The 18,733-nt window shown below is 42.5% G+C and overlaps 1 protein-coding gene across 1 annotated transcript; it reads left to right on the top strand.

Moving 5' to 3' along the window:
* Positions 1-317: 317 nt before the first annotated feature.
* Positions 318-15,622, top strand: LOC308150047 (pancreatic secretory granule membrane major glycoprotein GP2-like; the record flags this gene model as incomplete). The annotated part of the gene is made up of 10 exons (XM_080522917.1): positions 318-437; positions 526-766; positions 8,044-8,853; positions 8,969-9,055; positions 9,575-9,771; positions 13,128-13,279; positions 13,429-13,674; positions 14,629-14,788; positions 15,373-15,448; positions 15,603-15,622. The coding sequence occupies 10 exons, from the start codon at positions 318-320 to the stop codon at positions 15,620-15,622; spliced, it is 2,109 nt and encodes a 702-aa protein (XP_080379043.1).
* Positions 15,623-18,733: the final 3,111 nt, after the last annotated feature.

The following is an 18,733-nucleotide window of genomic DNA, read 5'->3' as shown; positions in this document are numbered from 1 at the left end:
AAATCCAGAAAAACTAAAAATCATCAATACCTGTTCATTCATGCCTTGCCTGTTAATGTAGGCCTTTTGCTTAGGAGAAAGGATGTTTTCATTTACTAGCCAAGGCAAAACACGGGCAAGAATGCATTTCATAAACACTTTGTAGACACACACACACACACAAACACACACACAATTCTGTCTTCATGCTTTACACTAGCAGGGTTTTTGTATCCTCTTTGAAGTACATCTTGGTAAAATAGAATATGTGATATAGATCTTCTATCATCTTTTCAGCGGCAGCATTGAAGTTGAATTATTTCTACACTCCTGATACCATGAGCCATTTCTCTAAGAAGAACATGATTAGCAAGGGGGAATGGAATTTCCTGGGCATGAATGCGACCATTAACATTAAGAACTACACTTTGTACACTATGGACCAAATGGTATATGAGGTAAATCTACATGCAAATTAGATCATGCATATATATTGTGATATCATAATTATAAGGAACTTCTTTTTAATGTATTGGTATTTCACAGCATTTCTCCACTTTCCTCAAAACCATCCAGATCACCATTGAGAGGAGACCACTATTATACATGATGAACCTCCTGATACCACTCTGCTTTTTCATTGTCCTGGACTTGGCCTCCTACTTCATCAGTGAGGCCAGGGGTGAAAAACTTGGTTTTAAAGTGACCCTCCTCCTGTCCATCTCCGTCTTACTGCTGATTCTGAATGACATTCTGCCCTCCACGGCAGACCGCCTCCCTGTGATAGGTGAGTGGTTACAAACAGGTTTGACATGTATCAACATTACCATTAAGAGGTGATAACCACTAATAAGCTGCCAAATCAAAAGGTCTATCATATCAAAACATAATCTAGGGATATAGGAATTTAAAAATCACATCTAGAATTTGCCCACCCAGATGGTAATGAAATGTTCAATTTTGGGGTTTGGCCCAAGGACTATGGGTGATGACCCCGGAACATACCTGTCAACCCTCCCGTTTTTCCCGGGATTCTCCCGTATTTTACCTTTATTTCCCGCTGTGCTCCCGTTTAAATATTTTCCCAAAAATCTCCCGTATTTTTAACCTATAATATAATATAATTTAACACTTAATTGTTGGACGTTGTCACATGCGCACAATCGTTATATCCATGTCGGAGTTTACTTGTTTCCTCTCGTTTCTTGGGCTGCGTTCGTAACTTTGCTCTGAGAGCACCGGAACGCACACTAGGTGCAACGTCATAAAGGGACCACGTAATTTGATTGGATAAGAGGCATTCCATGAGTGGTGATCAGATTTCCAGAGCGTGTTTACGAACGCAGCCTCGGTTATCTCCGTTTTGAAATTATCGCTGGTAGCATTGCGCCGCTCTTTTCCCATTGACATCATGGTGTCAAGTAATGTATAAATAAATGTGCTGAATTGATATGCCCTTTTGTGTTTTCATGTATATATGCAGGGATGTTGAAAGTATTTTACTTTCAACCAGGTATCTGATTCTGATCACCTATAGTCACTTACTTAATCATAGGAACTAGTTAACCCAATTCTTGTTGCACTGAAGCAGGTGGTTGATTGACTGTGTCCCCTTGTCTAACGCCCTGTCCACACCTATACGTTTTTTTGATAAACGTGGATTTTTATATTCGTTTTGGGGGGTTCGTCCAGACGCAAACAAGTTTTTGCCCTCTGAAAACGAAGATGTTTAAAAACGCCTGCCAGAGTGAAGATGTTTAAAAATGCTGTATATTCGCCGTATATTTTTGACGTGTGGACGAGATAGACGGAGCTTTTTGTATTCGTCACGTCATCATGCCCGTAGATTTCTATGATCATGCGCACTGCAGCTGTTTGCTGTTCCCTCCAACGTCATATCCTAGCACCAGTAACTACTATGTTTACAACAGGCAACGGTGGTCGAGGCTACACAAGCGAGGAAAATTGATGTGAACAACGGGGAGATATCCTCGCTGACCCCCCTCGTAACAGCTATGGTTGTGATGCAGTGGCGGACTGGCCATCGGGCAAGCCTGGCAAATGCCAGGAGGGCCGCGAGACTCTGGGCCGCTCAGAATGTATTATATAAAAAATAAATGAATAACATATTTGTAATTTTGTCTCTGGTGATTTTCATTGAAAATAACTTATTTCAGCAGACCGAGGCCCAAAACATTTTATATCGGCCCGGGCCGTCCGTGAATTTTCGCATGATCAACTCGTTGCTACGCAAAGCTAGATAACTCGAGTAGAAGAAGAATAGAATATAAGAACGAAATCTGTTTGCGAAGCAAGCAGGTGCCAGCAACACTCCTCAACTAGCACTAGGACTAACATTGAACTTGTGGTAGAGAGAGACGACGAGGGAGAGAATGATTGACAGGGTTGTAGAGAAAAACAAACTACTTATTTTTCTGCTTTGGTGAAGCTAAATGTAATATGCACTGTGGCTGGTGTATTGTTTAGGCTCATAGGCCTACATGTGATGGTTCATGTAACTGTAGCTTTTTTTTGCTAAAGTTGTTGTATTCCGTGTCAGAGCAGCTTCATTTAGCTACACCGAGTCTATATTAACGTAAGCTATTAGGCTTAACTGGACCTCAAGGTCCTTTTGGCTAAGATAGATGCCACAGTTCAGGTTAAGTCAGTCACTGTGGATTGTTGTCGGCACTCTGAATTCATCAGCGATTGTAGTGTGTGTCAGTTGCGTGTGTTATGTGTTCCAAATGTCTACATTGGATTCTAGTCAGTCTGGTTATCTCAAGCTTGTTAACAATCCGTATTGCGTGTTGGGTTTGGAAATAGGGCTGTTGTGTCGCAAATGCCAGGGCTGTTTTTTGATCCCAGTCCGCCCCTGTTGTGATGTCATGGAAAATGTATTCTCTACCATTCAAATGGAAAGGTATATAATGTCAGAGAAACTCAGAGTTTGTTAGTTCACTTCACCAGATCACACAGGTACGTTTGTTACCATGTAACATGTCTATTGATACTAATGATTGTTGTATTATTGTCAATGTTAACTACTGCTTCTATGGCATGCTGACCACACATAGTACGTACACAATTAAGAATTTTTTTGAAGGTTTATGTCTTTCATGAGAAACTAAATTGCCATACATTGAATATTTTGTGTGTTTTATTGACAGGTTTCACACATAGTTCATCACAGTCTACTGGCACAGAAATATGGGGCACATGTTGATGACATCAGGGATCCTACTGCTAATGCTTTTACCTGCCATCTCAGCAGATAGCTCAGGTGAGGTTGGATGGCAAGCATGCACTACATAGGTTGATCTCTGTTAAAGGGACAATCTGGGATTTTTTCTGCTGTTAAATAGTCATTTAAATTCATCATACTGGAAGAACATTATTTATACTGCCTAATGATCTGAGCACAACTGTTTTACCTTATTGTAACCCAAAGTATTACGCTGTTTAACCTCATTGTTTGTAAACATTGTCTTTGTAAACTAACAATGTGTAACTTTTAAATGTTAATTGTAATATCATGGAATATTGGTCCTTACGTCCAGTGCTCTGTCTATACATTAGAGAGTGACCATGTTTTGATAACGTTATACCAAAACAAATTGTATTGCACCTTTAAACCTTAATTTGTAGGGCTGTTCCCGACTAAAACAAATCTTGGTCGATTGACATGCGTCAGTTTTTTTTATTATTATTAATTGATCAGTCAAAATGTGTAATCTTGCAGTTGTAAGCAAAATAAAAGTAAAAGTAAATTGTGACATGGTTGTTATGTCCGCCCTATTTGGGGCTGTTAATGGAGACACGTTTTTCATGCCTGACACAGAAGAGCTAATGCCTTGTCTAATGGTTTCTAATTTGTTGTTAAAAAAGGATGCAAACTCATTGCATTTACTAGTCGAGTGAAATTCCTGGGCAGTGGGTGTTGGGGGATTTGTTAGTCTGTCATTATTGATATTATTGTTTATGATCTTAGAGAAAAATGATTGTCTGCTGCTTCTTATTTCTAAGTTATAGTTTTTAAGATTGTGTTTATAGATATCATAGTGGAACTGAAGGTTTGTTTTTCTCCATCTACGACATTCTCTTTTTTGGGTCTTTTACGGATGGGGCAGTTCTCCAGGGGGCCGTTCCACTAAAGTGGATTAGTATATCGGCGATTGAAATAAATCAGGCGATCAGGCAACTCGGGATTGGAATTCAAGCCTCAGGTGATTCCTCGAACGAGGATCAGGCTTGTGTCATCAGTGTTCACAGAACACCGGCTTACAAATCCTCGATATGGGCGCGTGCACGCAGACATAAAGAGCCCCGAAGAGTCGATCTGTCGAAATGAAGATACTCCACTCTGCAGGGGTCCTACATTTGCGCAGCATTCCGAATTATTGATCTTTATGAAGACGGAAAAATAAGATGTAAAATAGTGCAATACTGCCGCAATTAACAAGGCGAGGGAAATGGTTTGGCAAGAAATTGCTGACCGATTAAAAGGTCATACTAGCCCCAGTTATTGTTATATGTTCATATTTTAATAAATTAATATTTACTACTGTGGTGATATCAGCAGCAGGCTACAAGCCGTCATATCGTCACAATGGCCTAGTGGTATCGACCGCTGCCATAGTATTTAATCATCATTTTAAATCGATGGTTCAAATCCCTCTTCAGACGCACTTTTTACTGCATTTCGTTGTCTGAATCTAATCTAAAATCTCATCTAAAAAAGTATGTAGGCTATAAAATTATGGTGCAGGCTAATTTACAAGAACTGACACGATTACAATGGTGTTTGAAGCCTTTGCATGAAGGTTTCGGTTAAATGTAAAAAAAAAAAAAAAAACTAAAATCAAGTCGCGAACTCTCAACCTTCGGAACTCTAGCTGGTTGCCTTAACCACTGCGCCAGCCTGACCACTGTGACAAAAGCAATGCAAGTTAATAAAGATACCTATTTATTTTATTTTATTTTTTACACTTTTTAATTTATTTATCTATCGATCTATCTATCACACTTTCAAAATATCAAGTTATCTATCACACAATCAAACTATCTATCGATCGATCACACTTTCAAAATATCAAATTATCTATCTATCACACAGTCAAACTATCTATCAATCTATCTCGTGTGAAGTGGGAACTAATATTTCCTAAAAGACACTTGAGGAACTGTCGTTCGGGATGTAGTTTCCGCCTGTGAGCCTTTTTTGACGCACGCATTACCTTAGCCAGCCTGTAAGTCTGCTCGGGACCAGGCTAATTATATTTGACTCAGAAGGATAGGTTGCATAGCAACCAAGCAGCGAATTATTTGAGCCACATTGATGGAACCGACCGCAAGCTTATTTAAACCTGGATCAGAGTTAATCGCTTGGATCAGAGTTAATCTGGAATAGTGGAACGGCCCCCAGGGAGCTGCATTTGGACCTCATGGGTGCAATACCATCCATTGTTTTTGTGATTTTTAAGTTGAAATCGTGTAGAAGGTCATTTACTGAGGTTGAAATATAAGTTATGTGGGGGGCTTGAGAACAGTGCATTGGTGTTTTTATTTTTATGTCGTTTGGAAATAGTTTCAGACATAGTTTGAATAACAGGTTAAAATAGATACGTCAAAGAATATGCAAAACACAATATAACAGTTGTTTCTACTAACTAAACAGCCTGAGCCCTATTCATTTGGGAGGTTTGGGTTAAAGGGCCTTTCAACTTAAAATACAACCTGACATGATTTGTCCCCCAGACCGTTCTTAAGTACATATTTGGTTTACTTAGGTAAATACTATAGTTTGATTGGTCAGTATGGTTATAGTGCCCCATTTGTTCTGAAAATAATTGAAGTTTTGAAAATGCTATAATTCAATTCACAGTTCTCCAATGTCTCCAAGGTGTAATAGATCTTTATATTGCAATTTACCTTTTTAAATTATTATTAGAAACCAAGCCCTGAAATTCAGGGTGTAAAAGTATTGCAAGAAAGAGGTTTGTTCTCATGGCACATGTGCTGATTGCTTTTTGGTGGCAGATCAACTACCTTGTAGTTCATGGATGCAACAGAATTTTCTAAAACACAAAATCCTCATCATTGGCCCAAACTCCCTCACCTGTTCCACCCAGACATTCTCACTTAACATCGCTGGCTTCACTGTTCACCGTAACCCCCTCCAACCATGTCCGCAACCTTGGTATCATCCTTGACCCCACCCTCTCGTTCCTTCCCCATGCCAACCAGGTGACTAAATCTGCATTTTTCCACCTCAGGAACATTGCCCGCATCCGACCCTCCCTGTCCTTTTCCACTGCTGAAACACTCATCCACGCCCTCATAACTTCCCGACTCGACTACTGCAACAGCATCCTCTACGGTTTACCTAATAACATCCTAAACAAACTCCATTACGTCCAGAACTCTGCTGCCCGTCTGCTCACCTCCACTCGTCGCCGTAACCACATCACCCCTGTCCTCCAAAACCTACACTGGCTCCCGGTCAAATACAGGATCCAATTAAAAATCCTACTCACCACTTACAAAGCCATCAACAATCTGGCCCCCTCCTACCTCGTCCCCCTCCACACCCCCTCCCGTTGCCTCAGGTTTGCCGACCAAACCACCCTCAAGACCACCAGGACCAAGCTCCGGACCGCCCGTACCCGAATCGCAACAGAGTTTAGACGAAACTGTTGTATATTAAGTTACTTGTTGGATACTAAAATGAAGAATATAATTCTGAGTAGTTTAAGACTATTTATTGAAACAAACTACAGGTACAAAAATGTTGAGCTGGATTCTGGTCTGGTCGTAGGAGAGAGAGAGAGAGAGAGAGAGAGAGAGAGAGAGAGAGAGAGAGAGAGAGAGAGAGAGAGAGAGAGAGAGAGAGAGAGAGAGAGAGAGAGAGAGAGAGAGAGAGAGAGAGAGAGAGAGAGAGAGAGAGAGAGAGAGAGAGAGAGAGAGAGAGAGAGAGAGAGAGAGAGAGAGAGAGAGAGAGAGAGAGAGAGAGAGAGAGAGAGAGAGAGAGAGGAGCTGCGTGGTCAAGAGGAGAGAGAAGAGAACCCCCCTTGGGCCCACTCCTTTATTTATAAACAATAGTATGCAAATACAGTTGTAAACAATGGCCTATCACCTTCACTGTATAGATGCTTGAGGTGTGAAAAGTAAGAGACCCCAATATGATGTCACCTGGCCTAAAGTCAGGGGGCAGGTCACAGATCACAGGAGCCATTTTATAACAGTCACTTCAGGTTCCATTTTGTAAATGGCCACAGAACAAAGGGTAATAAAATATCTTGCCCTAGCCCTACAGTCAGGAGACATTCCTTCATAACATACATACAGTCCATGTCTGTGTTTTAAGTAAAATATACTACAAAACCACGCCCATTTCCGCATATGACGTACACGATGCGTGAGGGAGATGTTGATGCTGGATCACAGTTAGGGTTAGGGCTAGGATTAAGGTTAGGGTTAGGGTTAGGAAAATGTATTCTAGCTATGGTTAGGGTTAGGGTTAGGACCGAGAGCTGCGGAGTCCATAGCAACGCAGCGGGCAACGCGCACGTCATGCGGAAGTGGGCGTGGTTTCGTCTAAACTCCATTGCGATTCGGGTAGTCGCCTCCGGACCTGGGGTGATGGGGCCTTTTCAGCCTCAACTCCGTCCCTCTGGAACGCCCTCCCCAACCACATCAGATAGGCCAACACCCTGCCAACATTTAAACAGGCCCTCAAAACCCACCTCTTCAAGCTTGCCTTCACCAGTTAACCGTCTCCCATTCCCAGGTGTCTCCAGCACTATACCTTAATTAGGCCCCTATACTTTCTTTTATTTCTTTTATTTAATTTTTTATTACTAGGCCTACTCGATCTTTTCATTTTGTGAAAAGCGCTATGTAAGTCTAATGTATTATTATTATTATTATTATTATTATTATTATTATTATTATTATTATTATTATTATTATTGTGGTCAGGAACCTTATTTGAGAAACACTGATCTGGTTGCAATGCAGTTGTTTTGATTCAAGAATAATTGACGTTAGTTGTTGGCTCCACAGGTATTGTTGTTACCAGTTGTGAGGCTTGTCACCTCCATGCCACCTGTCTTGCCTCTCCTCTGGACAATGAGGTAGAAAGTGTACCTTCCTCACCCCCATCGGTCACCTGCACCTGTAAAGATGGTTTCTCTGGCGATGGTCTGTCATGCTACAACCGGTCAGCCTGCGAACGCGGTTCCTGCTGTCGCCAAGGTTACCGCTGGTCCTCTGCGGAGGGCAGCGTGGATGTTGACGAGTGTTCCCTCCCCGATCAGCCCTGTGCCCCCCCTCAGGTCTGCGAAAACACGCCTGGATCCTTCAACTGCCTGGTACCCCAAAAGGGCAGAACCCGGCGCTCCAACAGCCCAAACTCTGACTCTTCTGTACGGTTCGGCTGTGGGAACACTCAGTGTCCTGCTGGCCAAGACTGCCTCAGTGTCAGCGGCACCCTGCGTTGCGTCGACCCCTGCCAACACTACACCGCGCTGGATGACGCCTGGCGCGCCACCGACTTTGGAGCAGGCAGCCCTCTTGAATGCGACCGTCCCGGTGATTGGCAGGGTTGGTATCGCCTCTTCATCGGCAATGCCAGCGTGCAAATGCCAGAGAGATGCATTGACGCTTATATGTGCGGCACGAACGATCCTCTGTGGTTGCCAACACCTCATCCAGTACCTTCGGATGGGATAGTGAGGCAGCGAGTTTGCGCGAGCTGGAATAATCAATGCTGTCATTCTGAATCTAATCCCATCTATGTCAAAGCCTGCCCAGGAAACCACTTTGTCTACAAGTTTGTAAGCCCGGCCAACTGTGCTATTGCGTACTGCGCAGGTAAGGCGTATGTCTCAATGTTGTATTTTTACACAGTTAAGCAATACAATAATGTTAATTATTAATGTTAATTAATGCAATTCTCTCCTTTAATGCCTTGCTTGTGCTCCATTAGATGTCAACACAGCTGTGTGTGGCACATGCAGAGTTGGTGAGACCTGTGTGAGCGAGGATAAGGTCAATTGGAGGTGTGAAAAGTATGGTGAGAACTCTAAAAACACCTTTGTTTGAAGTTGATCATTTATGCAGAATAATAATCGAAATGCCTATTTCATTTAATTATGATGAATTTATATTCGTATTTGGATTATTAGCTGGTGCCCAGGTCAGACTGGCCAATGGCAATAACTACTGCTCTGGGAGAGTAGAAGTATTTTACAACAGCCAGTATATTCATCTCTCAGGCACTAGTTTCCCAGTGTCAAATGTAGCTTTTGAAATGGGAGGTGTAAACATTTGTTTAGGAGCAGTATTTGCTATTTGTAGGTATGTGATGAGGATGGGGGTGGGGTCATGCTTTACCAATATTGATGAACATCCAAAACAGAGAGAGATTTTGTGATTTGAAATATCAAAACTATAACTAACATCTTCATTTCCCCATAACCCTTTATTCCTTCTCATCCTCTCTCTCTCTCTCTCTCTCTCTCTCTCTCTCTCTCTCTCTCTCTCTCTCTCTCTCTCTCTCTCTCTCTCTCTCACTCTCCTTCAATCATGCCAGTCTTCCCAGACCCAGAGTTGGTGTGTGGGCGGAGCCTCCTACAGGTGGGTCTCAACTGGGCTCACCTGGAGGACGGAGGTCTGAACGCCTCCTCTGGTCACCTGGCCGACCCCCGCTGCTCCACCCATGAAGAACGTAACGGCACCGTGTGGTACCAGGTGGATCGCAGGGAGGGCAGCTGTGGAAACACACCGGAGGTGCGAATAGAAAACACCCCTATCTGCAGAAACCCTCAGTAGAGGCACAAGACATTATAGAGTTATTTTGGGGTGTAGGCCTATTGGTGTAACTCATTTTGTGCCCAAAAAAACAATATATTTTGATGCTTCATTTTGTAGGCAATCAAAGTATTGTTGCTAGGTAAATACGGTACCCAATAATCAGTGTTGCCACAGTTACTTTGAAAAAGTATTCTGATTACTGATTACTGATTACTCCTTTAAAAAGTAATCTAGTTACTTTACTGATTACTTGATTTAAAAAGTAACTAAGTTAGATTACTAGTTACTTTTTTAGTTACTATTGGCAGCTGCCTAGGCACCCGACCCCCCCCCCCCCCCCCCGCAACATAAAAATGAAAACTGGTTTTGCCAAAACTCACTTTATTTTAACAGTAACTTAAATTACATAATTAAACTTTAAACAATAACTTAAAACAACAAAATAAAGAGTCTTTCTTTGCCTCACCCAACATAAATACTTGTTTTTAAACAATAAAATAAATATAATCTTTATTTAACACAGTAACTAGCAAGGAGTGGTTTCACAAAACCTAAAACCTACCCTGACCATTCAGATATGATCCTAATATAATCCTAATCCTAAACTGGGTGAGTCTGAGTTTATCAATGAAGAGTGAACTCAGCTGTCAAGACTGGAAGGAGGCCATGAACACGCTATGGAGGCCATGAACACGCTATGGAGGCCATGAACACGCTATGGAGGCCATGAACACACTATGAGTGAAACAGTGGAAAGGGGCGAGTAAACCAGTGGTTGTATCTCATTAACAGAAGCTTCTCAAACCTCTTGTCAGAAAGTCTGTTCCTTCTAGGCGTGAGCACCAAACCTCCCAGACTAAAGAGCCGCTCTACAGGAGCGCTAGATGGGGTTGGAGTGTTATACTTCAAGAAAATGTTCTTAATGTTTGGATACTGATTCAGAATCTGAAGCTCATGCCCTGACCTCAAGTAGTCCATGACTTCCTTTTCTGCCGAGTAGGTCTCCTCTGGCTCCGCCTCAAAAGCAAAAAAGTCCATCTCGCCTTGGTTGGCAGTCGTGGTGGGTACACTGGCAGGGCTCTGTGCTGCAGGAGCAGTTTTGCGACATTCTGCTGTGAGAAGCTCCTTTACTTGCTCCCTCCTACCTTCATCTCTCAGCCATCGGAGTTTGAATTTTGGACAACTAGCAGCTGCGAGAAGGGCATCTTTGTTGTCCAGCACACTGGCAAAACGAGTCTGGATAGCCTGAAAGATATAATTTGATATGTTTATTATTATCTAGTTGTAGCCTATAAGGTCTATTATTTATACCTTTATTTACTAATTATGTATGCAATTAGTTTGTGCAACTGACAACCTACATACTGCAGTATGGTGTGACTCTGCTCCATGTTCATGAATAGTGCAATGAAAATGTATTTATTTATCTTTAAGATGGAACAACATAGCATACCTGCACTATGGCATCTGGAAGGCCTGCAGTCATCTTGGATAGGGTGTCTTTCACAGCAAGGGTCTTCTGCATCAGGACTTCAAGTGTGGGCAGTAAAGTCCCATACGGACAGTCACCTTGTAGGATATCCAGTGCTATAGTTAGAGGCTTCATGACGGTACAGTACTCATGCAGGTACTGGTACTCCTGGTCTTTGAAGCACTTCACTCCCAGCTTGTTGCACAGAGTAGTCAGCTCATTCATGGGGATTTCTGCGATTCTCTTTATGGCTTCGTAAAAGGAATTCCACCTTGTGGATGTCGGTACCAGGAGCTTTCTTTTGTTAACCTCCTCCACCGTTTCTGACGCAACGGTAGATCGGCTTGCTTTCGTCCAGAGAGCTGTGCATTTTGCTGTGCTGCTCCTATACACAGCCTTGCTCTCTGGTTTGGAAGTGATGTACTTCTCCACATCACTTGTAGAAATAAGGTTGAGGGTATGTGAAGCACACCTTTGGTGCGGGGGAAGAATCAGCTGGCCATCACTATCATCCTCAGCTGATAGGATTTCTGACACATCTAAAAAAGTGACATCATCCGTGGCCTCCTCCACCGTCTCATCATCGGACTCTGTGACAGCAGGCTGATAGACTTGAAATGCCTTGACAAAGTTAGATCCATTATCTGTCACTGTTGCTACTACTTTGTTGATTAGTCCATATGAAGAGTGAATGTTTTCGATTTCTGCACCAATAACATCATACGTGTGTCTACCGCGGATTCTCCTACACGCCAATGCAGCCTTGTTGCGGTCTAATGTGGATCTACTAATCCAGTGGAGCGTTACTCCCATATAGCTCCTATTGTTAGCTGTCCAAATGTCCGCTGTAGTTGACACATAGTCGACCTCGTTCAGCGCAGCCTTCAGATGTTTTTCCATCTCTGCATACTCCTTCTCCAAGTACGAAGAAAAAGATGTTCTGTGAGGTAGCTCGGCATTGGTAGTAGTGGGGATCTTGTTAATGATGGCACGGAAAGAGGGCGAGTCAACTGTGTTTATGGGCAGCATTTCCTCTACAACATACCGCCCGACCAATTTATTCAACTCTCCCACACTTACAGGTTGTGATTTTGTAGGCCTACTGAAGTCCAGCTTTTGTTGCTTGAGCGGTGTGGGACCTCCCGCAGAAGTCGAGGCCGCGGTCTCTGGGACTTTCTCCGCGAGCTTGACTGTGCTGTGCAGAGATTCCAAATGTTTCTTTAAATTTGATGTTGTGGTTTTACCACAGGACAATATTTTCTTTCCAGCACAGAGTGTACAACGAACATTTATGTTCTTGTCATCCTTTGCTGACACAAACTCAAAATAATCCCTATATTTCCAGCTATTTAACGCATATCTCTGTTCTCGCTCCATTATACGCTTCTGTTTACACTGTGCAATCAGCGTGGTGATACACGTGAGCGATTCTGCTGCACCTCGTGTTGAAAACGTGATCACTGACGTCACTCCCCAAGACGCGAGAAAAGCAATAAATGTTTGTTTACTATCGAACATTACAAAGAAATACTGCATTTAGCCTAAGTTATGAGGTAGTAACGCAATAGTAACGCACAGTCACTCGAATAAGTAACTTTAATCAGATTACTGATTTGGAAATAGTATCGCGATAGAATACTCGTTACTGGGAAAAGTAATCAGATTAGAGTATCGCGATACTTAGTATCGCGTTACCGGCATCACTGCCAATAATACACTTGGCACTCTAGGTGGTGAGTGTTCCAGATGTATTTGTCAGTTAGTGAATTAAAACAAACTGCCTTCAAAGGATGCTTTGATAACTTATTTATATGATCTTAAGATTATAATCATCTTTCTTTTCTCTTTTTCATCCCCCCAGACAAACGGTACCCACGTGATTTATTCCAACAGTTTATTTGTTTACCCCTTCCCTTCAAGAGATGTCTCCTTCTCTGAGCCAGTTAGCTTCCCTTTCTCCTGTGTGTTTCCACTCGATGCCAAGACCAGCCTGGCCATCCAAGCATCGCTACCGTGAGTTAACTCACTGTCACTTCATTGTTAAATCAGTGGGGGGGAAAATGCATTGCTGATAGAAATCTATAAAATGATTGTAGTTTAGACCATAATTACATGTATGAGTTGATATGACTAGAGCTTTTTCTATGCTTGACCCCTGGCAGAAAGGGAGAGGTTGGAGTCATTGGTATTGGCGCCAGGGTTAGAACCTCCATGTCTCTGTACCGCAACGCAAACTACACACAACCTTTCCCAGCGGGCCCAGTCACCCTGCCAGTGGGCAGCACCCTGCATGTGGGCGTGTCTGCAGAGGATACGTTTGAGCAGTTTGTGGTGGTTCTGGAGGACTGCTACGCCACTCACTCCCCCAACCCTGATGACCTCATGCGGTACTCCTTGATTCAGAACAGGTCAGTGGCGTGGGTAATGTTACAGAATGGAATCCACAGAAAGGTTTATGGGTAATGAGATAAAGTAGAAAGGTTTTCGAATAAACCACCTTTGTGAAGTCACTTTAAAAGGAAAACATCTACATTTTGTCTCTGAAATAAATCTACAAATGTGTTTTACTGTATGAAGCAAATGTTGTAGTTAACAAGACTGTTTTACTTTAATCAATATAACCAGCTAGCTTGCTAGACACTTGACTGTCACTCAAAAATGTGTGTTAGCATCATTATAATTATAATGTAGCATTATAATAGCAGAACCATTTTGTTTATTATTCTCAATAGGGGAATTGGTTTTACAGCAAATTCTAACACAAATACATACCAATATATACATACCAATACAATGTTTACAATACAAGTCTCTTACAGGTTGGTCTATGGCCAGATGTATTGGACTATGTCTCTATGTGTTCTTGAGGATATTGGCCACAATAATGCTTAAATCATCATACAGTATCTCCATTGCTCCACTTTAAGAAATCATCTTAAATAAATCATCTGTTTTCATGTTTTAAATCTAGCTAGAAGATGTTTTCTGTTTGCCCCAACTTGTTAAATAGAGGGTGCTCTAGTCTACTATACTATCTGGCTAACCCATGTTCCACCCTAGTGGTAATTCTTTCCAACTGTAACCCCAAACCCCTCCCCAAGTCCAAATAGGGAGGTAGGTCAATGGTAGAAACACACAGAGGCAAAGTCTGGGGCTTTCTCTATGCACCTGGATTTTCACTCCAGTGGAAACACACCATTAAAGTGTTAATAAAATAAAAATGTTTAACAAAATTGGAAATTCAAAAATAATTGTATGAGAAAGGAATATTGACTTGGAATGAAAATGACAGTTTTTCAGACAGAATGAGATCCAGGTATATTTGAATCTCTCACCTTTTTTCTCCATGCATCCCCTCCTAGGTGTCCTAGTGACGGTCGTCAGGTGAGGGTGGATGAGAGTGGTTCATCCCTCCAGGCACATTTCTCTGCTCTGCTGTTCCTGTTCCAGGGGAACTACCAGGACGTCTTCCTGCACTGCAGCCTGAGCCTGTGTGACCAGAGGAGCTCCTCCTGCTCTCCAGTGAGTCCTGCACTCCACCTCCTCAGTCTCTCTGACTCTCTCTGGTCTCTCTGACTCTCTCTGGTCTCTCTGACTCACTCTGACTCTCTGACTCTCTCTGGTCTCTCTGACTCTCTCTGGTCTCTCTGGTCTCTCTGGTCTCTCTGACTCTCTCTGGTCTCTCTGGTCTCTCTGACTCTCTCTGGTCTCTCTGGTCTCTCTGACTCTCTCTGGTCTCTCTGACTCACTCTGGTCTCTCTGACTCTCTCTGGTCTCTCTGACTCACTCTGGTCTCTCTGACTCTCTCTGGTCTCTCTGACTCTCTCTGGTCTCTCTGGTCTCTCTGGTCTCTCTGACTCTCTCTGGTTTCTCTGACTCTCTCTGGTCTCTCTGACTCTCTCTGGTCTCTCTGACTCTCTCTGGTCTCTCTGGTCTCTCTGACTCTCTCTGGTCTCTCTGACTCTCTCTGGTCTCTCTGACTCTCTCTGGTCTCTCCAACTCTGGCCTCATTGACTCATTCTGCTGTCTGACTAGTTTATCTGACTCCCTCTGGTCTCTGACTCTCTCTGGTCTCTGGTCTCTGACACCCTCTGGTCTCTCCTCAGAGCTGTCCTAGAAGACTATCCCGTTCCATCTCCACCTCTGTCCCCCAAGAGTCACTTACTATTGGACCGATCTCTTGTGAGTATACTTTTCATCCATGCTGTATAGTCGTGCGTATACTGTATATGAATCAGACTAGACATACCTATGGACACACACACACACACACACACACACACACACACACACTCACCTAATAGGTGACATCCTGTTTGTTCTGTTTGTCTTTTAGGGATCAATGGACCAGTGTGACCAGACCCATAGAACATCAGAATCAGAATCAGAATTTATTTTATTCCATCCAATGTACGAGAGTAAAATTCTTAGGCTCAGGTTCTTTGACATTGGCATTGCAGCAGAATACAAAATCAACAATAGAATAATAGAATAATAGAATAAAGTAAAATAAGTAAGGTAATTCATAAAAAATATATAAAACAGACCAGTCATACAGTAGAACAGTAGTGCAAAATGCTGTGCAGGTTACAATGAGATGAAATGCAATATCATACAGTATGCAATATAGTACAGATATAATACAGTACAGAAATTAAAGTAGTAGTCAGGTAGTTCAAGTAATCAGGTAGTCATAATATATATAATTGTTGCAGTGGGGATGGTTTGGGGTAGACAGTCTTTTACTTTCTTCCAGTGCATTCCTGCTGATTGGGAGCCTGATTGCTTGAGGGAAATAGCTGTTCAACATTCTCTGGGTTAGGTACCGTTTCGGCGACGGCAGTAGTTTGAACAGATTTCTGATTTGGGTGGCTGGGGTCTTTGATAATCCTGAGGGCCTTTCTGACACACCGGTCGCTGTTGGTGTCCTGGATGGAGGGAAGCTCACAACCACTGATCTTCTCAGCTGTCCCAACTACCCTTTGCAGCGCTTGTTTAACATGCATTTGGTGTGTATTTGATTAAGATATTGATGATTATGATGATGGTAATAATAATAATAATAATAATAATAATAACCTTTATTTGTATGGTACTTTTCCTGCAACGTTGATTGATGATTGTAATGATGAGTTCTGATATTGAAGTATAAAATCCAAGTGGGTGTGCAATAAAGTTGATGCTCAATGGGAAGTTGAATCAAGACAATTTATTCAGACTAACTTGGGATGTTGGGCAAGTCACGACCTCCTAATCTCAGGGCGACACTCTAAGCGCAAGGCCACTGAGCTGGTATACTTCCACATATATGCTTCCTGGTACTTGGCTTTTATTTTTGTGAATAGAATAGAATAGTATAGTATAGTATAGGATGGAATGTATATTCATTTAGAGTGGATGCTTTATAGTACAGTATTAGCATCGTATGTTGCAACCTATAGGCCCCTCAATCCAACCCTTAATGCTGAGTGCCAAGCAGGGAGGCGTCGGTACCATTTTTATAGTCTGGTACGACTCGGCCGGGGATCAAACTCACAACCTCCCAATTTCAGTGCGGACACTCTAGTTTAGTTTAGTTTAGTTTAGTTTATTAGTTTATTATATCGAGGACAATCCAAATACATGAACCATATAAAATACAGTAAAAAAGGCAGCTTTAGCCTAGTCGGCTAATTTTCAGCTGAAGTCCCCGGCCAGTTGCAACATGGCATCCTGAAAAGTAACGTCATTAGTTAAAATAAAACATTTAAATATTCTAAGAACACGTGGCTGAGACAAGGTACCCCAACATCACACTTGACAAAAAACACACGTAAGCAAGCTGAGGTGGTTGAAGGGGCTACAACAAACACCACATACACACTTATGGGGGCAGCGACATTTCAAGCACATAGAAGCCACAGGACAATTACAGGCCACACAACATTAAGCACTTACAAACAGCAATACATTAAACAAAACAAAACATACAAAAAAAGGCATTATGGGGAGGCAGCACAGAGAGGGATTAATGAGGAGTTAAAGTATAGTTCTGTGTCAGCCAGGCTTTCATGTGTGTTGTGAAGGTGGAGTAAGTATGTAAGTATGTATGTCTTTGAGTTGGTTGGGTAGTGAGTTCCAGTTTTCTATTGCTATCACTGAGAAGGATTGCTTACTGAAGGTGCTTTTCCTGAATGGAACTATAAGGTCGCCACGAGAGGTGCTTCTGGTGGGCCGTAAGCTGTGGTCACGCTGGTTTATGAAAGAGTTAAGCGGGGGAGGAGCTTTGTTATGCAGAATTTTATGGATGAGACAGATGTTTTTGTATTTGATGGTGTCTTCCCAGCTAAGGTATTTACATTTGTCTAGGATGGTACAGTAGTGTGTGCTGTTGGGCTTCTGGTCCATGACCTTAAGGGTCCGCTTGTATAGGGTGGCTAATGGCTTTAGGGAAGTGCTGTATGCATGGCCCCAGCTTGTCAAACAATATGTGAGGTGCGACATAATTGATGCGTCCATATATAGTCTGGCAGCACTCATGGTCAGTGAGCTTCTGATGTACCTGAAGTTTGCCAGGCCAAACTTCACCCTACCAGACACTTTCTTGATGTGCTCTTTGAAAGTCAGGTTTGAATCAATGATGATCCCTAAATATTTGAACGACGGAACTATACTAATGTTTTGCCCTGAAATGGTTATGTTTGCCGTGGTCATATTGTGTTGTTTGGAGAAGAACATTCCTACAGTTTTATTAATGTTGAGCTGGAGGCAAGAGCTGTTGAGCCATTTGGTGACCTTTTCCATAGCAGAGCTAAGTTTGGCAGCTGCCAGGTGTTTGTTCTTGTCATGCACATATAAAACAGTGTCATCAGCATACATTTGTACATGCACTTCTGGGCAGACAGATGGTAGGTCGTTGATATATAGGCTAAACAAGAGTGGGCCAAGTATGGAGCCTTGTGGTACCCCGGTGCAAGACATGATGGTAGGTGAGCGCTGATTGTTTATCTGGACTAGCTGATTTCTGTCACTGAGATATGAGTCCAACCATTTAAGGGCTGATGGCAAGAAGTTAAAGGCAGACAGCTTGGTGATAAGGACCTGGTGATTGACTGTGTCGAAGGCTTTGCGGAGATCTAAAAACACAGCACCTACAACACCTCCTCTATCAACCATACCTTTGACCTTTTCTAGGAAGTAGCAGTTGGCCGTTTCTTTAGAGTGTAGGGTCCTAAAGCCAAACTGCATTGGATGAAGGGGAAATGGGCTATTGCTTAAAAAGTGAACGAGCTGCTCTGTAACCCACTTCTCAGTGACCTTGGAGATAATGGGTAAAATACTGATTGGCCTATAGTTACCAACATCCTGGGGGTCACCTGACTTGAAGATGGGAGAAACAATAGCTGTTTTCCAGGTACTAGGGACTGTTTCCTCAAGTATTGATTGGTTGATAATTTGTGTAATGGGGTGGACTAGGTGTTCTTTCAG

Source organism: Nansenia antarctica (genome assembly GCF_963989245.1).
Source record: "Nansenia antarctica genome assembly, chromosome: 2".
Lineage (NCBI taxonomy): Eukaryota > Metazoa > Chordata > Actinopteri > Argentiniformes > Microstomatidae > Nansenia > Nansenia antarctica.
This window is presented reverse-complemented; position numbering and strand designations above follow the sequence as displayed.